At 36.2% G+C, this 10679-nt stretch overlaps 1 protein-coding gene across 6 annotated transcripts; it reads left to right on the top strand.

Annotated features, from left to right (window-relative positions):
• Window positions 1-1263: 1263 nt before the first annotated feature.
• Window positions 1264-9064, top strand: LOC124293720. 6 transcript variants are annotated; one of them, XM_046735819.1, is made up of 6 exons: window positions 1264-1880; window positions 3376-3447; window positions 6138-6354; window positions 6536-7356; window positions 8031-8200; window positions 8414-8817. In XM_046735819.1, the coding sequence occupies exons 3-6, from the start codon at window positions 6153-6155 to the stop codon at window positions 8454-8456; spliced, it is 1236 nt and encodes a 411-aa protein (XP_046591775.1). In that variant the 5' UTR covers window positions 1264-1880; window positions 3376-3447; window positions 6138-6152; the 3' UTR covers window positions 8457-8817. The 6 variants fall into 6 exon arrangements, 4 of the variants coding, with proteins under 4 accessions (XP_046591775.1, XP_046591773.1, XP_046591774.1 ...); XM_046735817.1 differs by having other exon boundaries at window positions 1276-1880; window positions 8044-8200; XM_046735818.1 differs by lacking the exon at window positions 3376-3447 and having other exon boundaries at window positions 1276-1880; window positions 8044-8200.
• The last annotated feature ends 1615 nt before the right edge of the window (window positions 9065-10679 follow it).

Genomic DNA, 10679 nt, shown 5'->3' with positions numbered 1-10679 from the left:
CCAATTTTTTTTTACGCCACTTTTCGACCACAATAGTCACTTTTTCAAGTTTACAAAGTCTCCAAGGTATCAATGAGTCCAAAATGAATTGCTACAAGTATTGATTCTTGATTCGAATATAAATAACCAATTCTAAAAATTGGTAAATTCCGTATCTTCAATTTTATTCAAAAAACCATGTTTATTTTGAGAAATTTTGTATGTTTCACTAATTTTTGGAATTGGTTATTTATATTCGAATCAAGAATCAATACTTGTAGCAATTCATTTTGAACTCATTGATACATTGGAGACTTTGTAAACTTGAAAAAGTGACTATTGTGGTCGAAAAGTGGCGTAAAAAAAATTGGTACAAGGTAAGTCGAAAAACGACCTATCATCGTTTAGGGGATGAGTCATGCTTTCAAATAAGCCAAGAAGCACAGAAATCGCCAATTTTTTGGATGCCTGACATCATTTTGAACGAAAAACAATATTTTTTACGTGTTAATTAGATGGGAAACCTAAATCCTCGTTGAGCGACTTCTAAACTTCAAGCTACAGCGCCCTCCTTGAACGAGGACCTCTTTAATGTCAAAACCTAAAGTTTTGAGTGGTAGGAGCGAAGAAAAAAAAAAGTTCATTTTCGACACACCCTAATATATATATATATATATATATATATATATATATATATATTGTACATTCATCATACAACTACCAGCAACCCCAATTAAGCGCTTAATTATTGCGGTTTTCCACTATTGCACAGAAATATATTCATCGTTTGATGAACGTATTTTTTCAACGATTATTGTTCACGTTTTACTGCTACTTGTGATCTACGTTCAATAACCGTTTATGAAATTTATTCAATATCGGACTATTTTCAAGATACATTGAATTGTATAATATGTATATTTGATCAAATGGGTTCATACTTGTTTTACTTCAACACGATTGAGGAAAATTCAACGTTGAGTACAATATTCAGATTATGAACGCACTTTTAGTATTCATGTATGCGGAACCGCCTGATGCCAAGCGGTGGCCAAATCAGTTGATTATCTTATAATTAGTTTCCGAAAAATGGACTTTAATTACCCGTTATTTTGATGCCAATATTATGTGGTAACTAAAGCTGAACACTGATCTTGTATTCATTTACCGGTGCATGGAACATAGATATAACCAATAAAAGGAAGAGAATAAAGAAGTGTCCGAAACGTGAATAATTTCGTACCAAGAATAATAATTTATTGTACATTTTTATAATTATTTCACAATATTGGTTATCATATTATAATATATTAAATCTCATTATTTGGCACGAATTACGTCAAGACTTCAATATCTTGTATGAGTACTTGCTAAAACAAGCGTTCATCATATCCTGTCGCATTTTTAACGTCGTTTGTACGTTTATTTTTCGCGCTATTTTATCGGAGTTCTGTGCGTTATACATTGTGTCACTACTGATATATTATTCTCCTGCTCTGGTGCGTCAGCGTCGGTAACGCTGCAAGCTAGAGTAAGAGCGCAATAATTATATGTAGAGACAGAACTTATCCCATGGACCGCGCATTCATACAGTAAGTGTAAGTATAGCGAGTGGTAAGACAAGGACAGCTCGGAATAACACGGGCATATATGGCAAAGTTGATTCCCTTTTGGGCACGATCTCTCTGTCGCTCTTGCGTCTCCTCTATCTTTGTCTTTGTCTGGGAGCCTATATTCATCCCCACCCTTGCAACTGGCCTCAGGCGCTGGTTATGGCGTTATTCGTCAACCGAATGCGGAGGTGCTCGGATCGATCGGTGATCGTGTAGCAAAAAAGGTGAGAAGCTATTGTTAATCTGCGGCCTAGACGGAAGAAGCAAATTCGTCATTAAATAACGCTGGTAAGTACAACTACATATTTTTCCAAATATGGTGGTATTTTGTCTTAATACATCGAGCATTCTTGGTTGAAAAAATAATGTGTTTTGCAACTCAAATTCTGTCTCTTCTGTATTTTTTTCTTTCCTTTCTTTTCTTTCTTCAAAAGAAACTATGTGTAATGTTCTGCGTCTTTTTCTCTAAACCAAACGATGTACCATAAAAATATGGAATAGTTTATTGTTTATTATATAACGTTCATGAATATTTTTGAACTGTTTTTAAACGTTATTTATATGTGTTAAGTTTACTATGATACGTATATTATAGGTTAATTATATTAGTTCTTGTCGAATTTGAGGAAAACTTCATGTTAATAATCATCCCATGTGATCATGCGGTTATTAGTAACTTTTGCTCTGTATTGTTTGAAATCGGTTTCGTGTTTATTATTTTTTTAGATACCGTTTCAACATATCTATAACATACATATGAACTCGTAGCATCTTCCAAAGTAACAAAGTATAGTAATACAGCCACGTAAATATTTCTGTGCCATCGAAATCACAGAAATATTATTTTGACAATATTTTTTATTTTCTTTTCCCTTCAATTGAAAATAACAATTATTATCCATCAGAAGAAGACGGTCATGTTAGACAATAGAGACAATAGAGAAGATCCGTAGCAATAAAGCTTTTTCACCAGTTAGTGCAACAACTTATATAGAGGTTTATTAAAAATTATGTATTTTGATCCAAAATTCTGTTTTGTGTATATTTTCTTGGATTTGGGCTGAATAAATATTAAAAAGGGATTTGCACCTGAATAATTTTGTAAACACTGGTAAAAATAGTGGTCATCTACCCATCAAACGTATATAATACGCAGGAAATTCGTAACAAGTAATTTTATTCCATTGGATTTGACTTTGATCTTTACCGATAAACGTATAGTATACTCATGATTTACGTTCAGTAGTAGGCGTCATGATATACTATTCGAAAAGTATTAGAATATAAGCAGGACATCGGCCCAGAATTGGTTCAACGTTAAACTACGATCTTGTTTAATTTGTAGTAACAATAAATAGCGATACATAGAACTATAAGTACTATAGAATAATAATATTAGTAACAGTACTATCTAGTCCTGAAATATATCACGATTCCTACTACTGAACGTAAATCATGAGTATACTATGCGTTTATCGGTAAATGTCAGAGTCAAATCCAATAGAATGAAACTACTCATTACCTGCGTATTATATACGTTCGATGGGTAGCTGACCACGTTTTTTATTCGTGTTTACAAAATTGTTCGGCTACAAATGCCTTTTTAATATTTATTTAGCCCAAATCCAAGAAAATATACACGAAACAGCATTTTTGATCAAATTACTTAATTTTCAATAAAATTTTATATAAATTGTTGCGCTAACTCGTGTAAAAGCTTTATTGCTATGAATCTTCTGTATTGACTCACGTACTACGTTCATTAGGTTCATTTAACTTTTAGTTTTCAGAGTGGTGTGCGGATATTTACGACAAATAAGGCAAGCACGTTAAAGCGTACATCATTTCTTGTCTGGTGTGTATTATTATTTAGTTTTATAACATGCCTCATGATTTAAAAGTTCTGAGTAAACGACATTTGCGTCGCAAAACAGCTATAAATACTCGTAAAGTATTACTGAGTATTGCAGGCAATAATTGTGCACTCGAGCACCTTACGAAATCACAATTAAAAGATGCTAGTCATGAACATGTGTCTTGTATCGGAGAATATGTGCACTCTATAGATAGCGATTATGATGTTGATCATATCCATCAAAGTAATGAACAGAATGAAGAAAACTCTAATTCGAACCGCGATAATAAAGATTTCAAAGACATCGAAAGTGACATAGATAGCATCAAAGCTACGTTGTACAGTTCTGAAGATAATTCAAGTTCCGTCAGCGATGAAGTGCATTTAGATGATGAAACGAACTTTGTTGAAAATTTGCGCGACTGGGCATCTTCAAATAACATCACACATAACGCGATCGATCAATTGCTAGCATTATTGAAACCAGCACATCCTATCTTACCCTTAAGTGCTAGGACTCTACTTCACACGTCACGACGTATTGAAACGTTAAATTTAGACAACGGAGAAATGTGTTATTTCGGTTTGGAGAAATGCTTGAGACAAAAACTCGAGTCAGGTCTCAAAAAAGGACTGTCACCTGAACATACGTTGCGAGTTGATTTTAATATTGATGGGATTCCCGTTTATAAAAGTAGCGGAACATCATTTTGGCCAATTTTGGGACGCAGTATTTCAATGATCGATGATAGCCCATTTGTAATTGGTGTTTATTATGGTACGGGTAAACCGATGCCACTATCTTCATATTTACGAGATTTAATTAAAGAAACGTCACGTTTAAGCACCAATGGTTTTGAGTTTAATGGCACCAAATACTTTGTCAGAGTTGGTTTATTCGCGTGTGACGCGCCCGCGAGATCTATGTTGAAAATGTGTTTAGGACATTCGGGTAAGGATGCTTGCGAGAGGTGTAAGATTCGCGCAGTTCATCTCAACCGTAAACTGTGTTATCCATGTGACACCGAATTCCAGAAGCGAAAAGATAGTGATTTTGTTGCACCTAGTGAAAACGATCGTCACGTTAAAGGACGTTCGCCTCTTTTAGATCTTTACGTGGGACTAGTCTCCCAATTTCCTTTAGATCCCATGCATTTAATCTACCTGGGAATTTTGAAGAGGTTGCTCCTTAAATACTGGGTCGAGGGTTCACGTGATTGCAAATTGTCTAAGGATATTTTGTTAGAAATTGAACGTATAATGAAACTATTGGCGCGATATGTTCCGGCAGAGTTTCCTCGAAAGCCCCGTGGATTTTTGGATTTGCATCGATGGAAAGCGACAGAATTTAGATTTTTCTTGTTATATTCCGGCCCTGTTGTAATGCGGGATGTGCTAGATCGAAAAAAGTACAAACATTTTTTATTATTGTCTGCCGCCGTGTATATTCTATCGAATACAGCCTTGTTCTCGCGTTTTCGAAACATCGCGCAAGATATGATCGAAAAATTCGTTACTCAAGGTGCTAAGATATACGGACAAAACTTTGTCGTATATAATGTACATTCGCTGCTGCATGTCATAGACGACGTAGAACGATTTGGCCCATTAGAAGAATACAGTTGCTTTGTGTATGAAAATCATTTGGGCCATTTGAAACGACTTATTCGATCGAAACGCTTGCCGCTGCAGCAGCTGAGTAATCGACTTGAAGAACTAAGTTCTATTCGTAAAACTAATTGTCAGGAAAAATTTATTCCTAAACCCAAATTTATTGGAAATTCTCGTGAATGTCAGGCTCTGGAAACGAAAAAATTCAAAATATCAATAAAAAGGCCGGATAATGTAGTAGCTTGTGGGACAGAAATATTAGTGATCAAATCAATCCTTTTCATTGCCGGAGAATATAGAATTATAGGTACTCCGTTCAAGTACAAGCGAGACCTTTATCAGAAACCTATTAAATCTTCCAAACTAGGGATTTTTTTCGTAAGAAGTTTCAACGTAGCGAAATCTTATCGCGTCGATGATATATTACATAAATTCGTCTGTCTTCCATTTAAAGATGGTTTCGCAGTAACTCCGATACTACACGAAATGAAATAAAATTTTTATTTTTTGTTAAACATCTCAACGAAACGAGCTCTCGACAAAAAACAGATGATGAACCTACGATTCTCGGCAATGTGTACGAGGAAGAGGGATTCGTTCAAGACATGTATAGTATGTCTATGTCTACCTCGCACACATTCCCGAGAATCGTAGGTTCATTATCTCTTTTATATTAAAAGTTTGCTTCAATTGAGATGTTTAGCAAAAAATAACATTATCGTATACCTATTACCATATACCGTATATGCCGAGTCTAATTTACCTAGTAGTCCAATATACCCAACTCTACCATATGTTCATAACATCACTTTTGAGCTGATTTATTATAGTTTTGTACGTCACATTGACGTTCAAGTATTGGTTAGACATGCGTTCCCAAAATCTTCATAATGTTTCATGATCGATTCATCTTTTAACTTATATACTACCTTGCATATTCCTATGTTGATGTCCTAATTAAAAACTTTTAAACTGGCACTTTTTGCTCAGAGTGGAATAAAAGTGCTTGAATTTTGATCAAATATAAATTTATACACCAGACTAGAGAATATGATACATTTAACGATGTTTTTACTCAGTCGTGCTGCAGAACTATGTATGCGGTGATTGAATTCTTGGTTGGCGAAGATAGAGAATGCGCATTGGTACCAGTTCTTTGGCTGGTCGAAAACAACACCCAATGTTACTGGCCACGGACAAAAACTGAAGATCATTTTACAAAACTTGTAAAATCAAAGGCTGCCTATGAAAAAACATGGCCAAAGTTTGCCATTCACAAAGTACTGCATACCGGAGGTGATTATTGGAACGTAGAACTTTTTTTTACAATTGTATACGGATTGAATGTTTCAATCATATTAATTTTCACTTGGATAAGAGTTACGACGATATATTTTGATCATATTGTACATTTGTGATTAATTTTGCTAATCAATGAGCATTCGGTATTGATTGATATTCCTTGATTAACTAACAGATGACTACCACGACACCGAAGCAACGATGGCGCGCCTACTGGAGCTGGGCACGTCCGATGAATCCGGAATAATTCGCAACATCGCTAAAAAATCCACTGTAATACCTCAGCAAGATATTACCAATGACGTGGACGAGAATGAAGCTACGAACAGTGATGATGTCGAACCTGAGCCGCAAAAGAAAAAACGTAAACACAAAACCGACAAGAAGAAGGCTAAAAATCGACACGTTAGTAACAAAAAAAAAAAAACGAAGCGTTCTCGTGAAAGTTCAAGTAGTTTAGGTTACACCTCTTCAGCTGACGAGAATTTGCCACCGTCCGAAGTCGATGAATCGACTTCTAACCGTAATAAGAATACTCGCTACATTAACTCAGCCAAAGGATCTACCAAAAATCAGACACCAAAGAAAAACTTGGCCCACAAGATCGTACAGCACCAGTATAATGATAATTCCCATGAGTCACCGAATCAGTTGTCTGGATATGAAACATCAAATAGAAACATTTCTAGTAGGATCATCAGGTCTACCACGCAATATGACTTATCAAGATCCTTTTCACAACTTGAACCTTCAACCCCGACCACATCACGCGAACAGAATACCTTTGAAGAAAAAACTCTGCAGTATTTAGAACACATTAAATCCTACACTGAACAAAACCATCTGCTACTACGTAAAATCTTCTCAAAACAGAAGGAAGTCAGCATCGACGTAACAAAGAAACCAGCCGAATTCCCAAAACTTCCTCTTAACTCCATGGAAGACTTCTCCAACCTCGAAAATATCCTGAAATCCGAAGAGCATCGAACTTATTTAGTGAGTAGACCTTGCAATCATATTCAAAATATGTATGTCATGACATACGGATAGGTACTAATACCGAGCGTATTCTTCAATGAGGGCCAACCCCCTCCCTAGCGCAAACCAACACAGGCACATGAGGCTCGGCCGGGAGGGGATAGAATGCCAGTGGCCATGTTAGTCTCCACTCGACCGAACTTCACGTACGCGTCATGTGCCTGAGTTGGCTTAGCACTAGGGAGGGGGTTGTCTCTCATTGAAGAATACGCTCGGTATGTGTTGACTGCAAAGGAATAATGAAAATTACTACAGGCATACAGAATTGCGGTTCGTAACGTTTTAACCCTCTCGGACCGTATGTTGCTTCTACGCAACACGCACTTTGAGGCTTCATAAAACTGTATCGGTCGCAAGGTCAGGGTTCTAACTGCATAGTTCCATTAAGCAAGGTCAGATGGCCTTATAGATACTCCTAAACCCTGAGGTAAACTGCTTTCACCCATCGAAATATCAATATGGTGAGAGATTTTCATTCAACATGAAATCGGTCTCGGTCTGATCGAGAGGGTTAACGTTAAAAAATGCTGAAAAAATATTAGGAATCGACAATCTCCAACTAGTCAAAATTGTTATCGATGTTGATAACAGTAAGAATATTTTGAATTCAATTCGACATTCATTCATTTTAGTATTTTGTTGCAGACCGGGAAACTGGCTTCTATTGGAGGGACAAGCGGTCGCCAATGTGTGTTGGCTATAATGAGGTCACTACTCACAAACGAATTAGCGATGCAATTCAATTGGGCAGGGAGGGACAAAGTCTCATTTCAAAAGACATTGACAATGGAAACTGTTTACGGTAATGAATAATTCATGAAATTTTCGAGAAACAGTTATTACTTGGATTTATCGTGTGAAAACAATATTATTCACACATTATTATTCAAATTATGCAAACTGTTAACTTTTTTCCCAATATATTCGAGATTCATCACAATTTACATTGAAATTATTCCTTATCAGTTATCAATATCGTGATATTGTACCTTCCTTTTGATGTATTTTTTCTCAGAGGCTGTGAAACAAACCTTTCTTGGCAAGAAGGAAATTGGTGATGCAACCGAAACCAGTGTTTCGTGTGCCGTGAAAGACTGGTTAAAACTAGCTCGATCACGGCATACCTATGTACGAAAGAAGGGCTAAGAAACTGTGGTAAACGTCAACTAATTTTAAAAACAGTCATATAAAAGTACAAATCATACAGGCATATAAATATTTCTGATATAAGTGTAATATTCTTAGCGTTTTCTGTTAGTTGTAACTACCGTGAAGACGAAAGTATAGTGTAGGTTGAGCTGTGTCTATGAGCTACAAGATGTACCTTTTTTTTTGATAAATGAGTATTTATAGATATAAGATATTTGTGTAACGTTCTAACAAAGATATAATAAAATCGATTCACATATATAAACTAAATTCGTACGCTTTCTAACTCAACCCAGACTTGTTTCTAGCTAACGTGAAATGATCTTCCTCTATAGCAGTGTACTATATACGCTTTCAATTACACATCCAAGATACGTTATGTATTCAAGTCTAGAGGTCCAATTAAAAACGTTTTTTAACACTGTATAATATTCGTTTAGACATAAATAATGAAAGATTAAAGCGTCATTAACAGAAAACATTTTGTCACGTTAGTTAAACGGACATTGTCAACACATTTTAATAGAAAAAATTTCCTTCATAATTTGAGTTTTAAAACGTACTTGCGAAACGTCTCTTAGTAGTCATCAATATCCAAATATTAGACGATTACCATAAATATTAAAATAACGGATTTTCGATACGTTTTATCAACAAATTGAGATACGATTTATAAATGTTTGGTTTCAAACGTATAAAATTTGCATATGAACAACTATCGTAAGACGTCCACCAAAAACGTTTAATAAACCGAAATCACGGCGGACATTCTTCGCAATAAAATACGTAGGTGCTGCACGTTTATTCTACAGAATAAAACGTTCTTTTTTGACGAATTTCATACGCTTTATATACTGGCATTGTTTATTGGGTTCATTGCGTGTGTAACACGTGCCGAACCTGGCAGCCTTTTGGAGTTTCGGTATACGCGGAGGACTCGTAAGGCCGAAATAATAACGCGTCGAAACCGGAATATTTATCACCGTACGAGCGTTTCCTGCCTTGTAAAATCCGGATTCATTCTATATCTAACACGTGGCGCAGCTTCACCCTGGAACATAAATTCAAATGGAAGGAGAAGGGGCGCATCTGCACGTGCTTCTTGGCGACGCGTTGTAGACATTTCTGTAAGTCCTACCCCTCTGCGCAAATGTTGGGGTGTGGTTCTTTTTATGTTCTAACGCTTTGAGGCGAGACGAGGAGAAGATTGTAGTATATAAAGTTAGTAAGTCAGATTCTAAATGAAATAAGGGAATGCAAAGGGAATTTCAAGGTTACGATCTGAAAAGAAAATTGATAAATAAATACTTGAGGATGAATTCGTTTGATCATTCAAACCAAAAGTTGAGTAAAGAGAAAAAATCGTTCAAAAAAATGTTCAGCAATGCTGTTTGTATTATAAATGATTCTGTGCGAATTCCAATAACACGAGCTAATAAATCAGCCATTTGAGAATGTTCGAAATTCCTGCAATTGCTTCTTATTCATCGTAAACTACTCGTTTTGACGTATTTTGTTCATATTCCCCGATAAAATAAATATCAGTACTTTCGATAGATCTTTTTTTCCCGGTGCAGACAAGAATATCAAAAATATGTGGTAGAAACAATTAAATTTCTAGTTACGTACGAAAGCTGCTAAAACAACAAAGTTCGAGCAGCAAACAGACTTCATCGAAATTGTAAAGAAATTTCAATTTCCAATCAATAAAACTCGCAAAAAATAAAAAAAAAATAAAATATCGATCGACCCAAATATATAACCATACTTGAGTATCGGGTCTTTAATTTATGCCGGCGTCGAGCACGATTTAGGGACTCTATCAGACTCTGAAGTGATACTTGTGTGTGTGTGTGTGTGTGTGAAGCCAGTGCGTGTAAATCCACTTGCGGATAATACGGTTATTTCAGATTAGGCGAACGAATAAATCCCTGCCGTATATAGAGCCGGAGATCACGATCGCGGCGAATGGACTTGGCCGGCTTCCCGTAGGAGGTCTTCTCCCGCTTTCCTGGAGTCCGTCCGCAGCCCGAGTGGGCGAAGTTTTTCGCCGCGACGCAGAACCGACGATGAAGAAAACGACGCTAAGCGTCGGAGACGGCGACGCCGGCTCATTCTTGTGTCTGTCTACC

Source organism: Neodiprion lecontei, chromosome 3 (assembly GCF_021901455.1).
Source record: "Neodiprion lecontei isolate iyNeoLeco1 chromosome 3, iyNeoLeco1.1, whole genome shotgun sequence".
NCBI classification, from domain to species: domain Eukaryota; kingdom Metazoa; phylum Arthropoda; class Insecta; order Hymenoptera; family Diprionidae; genus Neodiprion; species Neodiprion lecontei.
This window is presented reverse-complemented; position numbering and strand designations above follow the sequence as displayed.

Bases quoted from the DNA above. Each gene is read 5' to 3' on its own strand.
- LOC124293720 (XM_046735818.1), top strand. From the start codon at position 6,153: ATGTATGCGGTGATTGAATTCTTGGTTGGCGAAGATAGAGAATGCGCA. The intron at 7,357-8,043 runs GTGAGTAGACCT...ATTTTGTTGCAG, and splicing joins AAGAGCATCGAACTTATTTA to ACCGGGAAACTGGCTTCTAT. The intron at 8,201-8,413 runs GTAATGAATAAT...ATTTTTTCTCAG, and splicing joins GACAATGGAAACTGTTTACG to AGGCTGTGAAACAAACCTTT.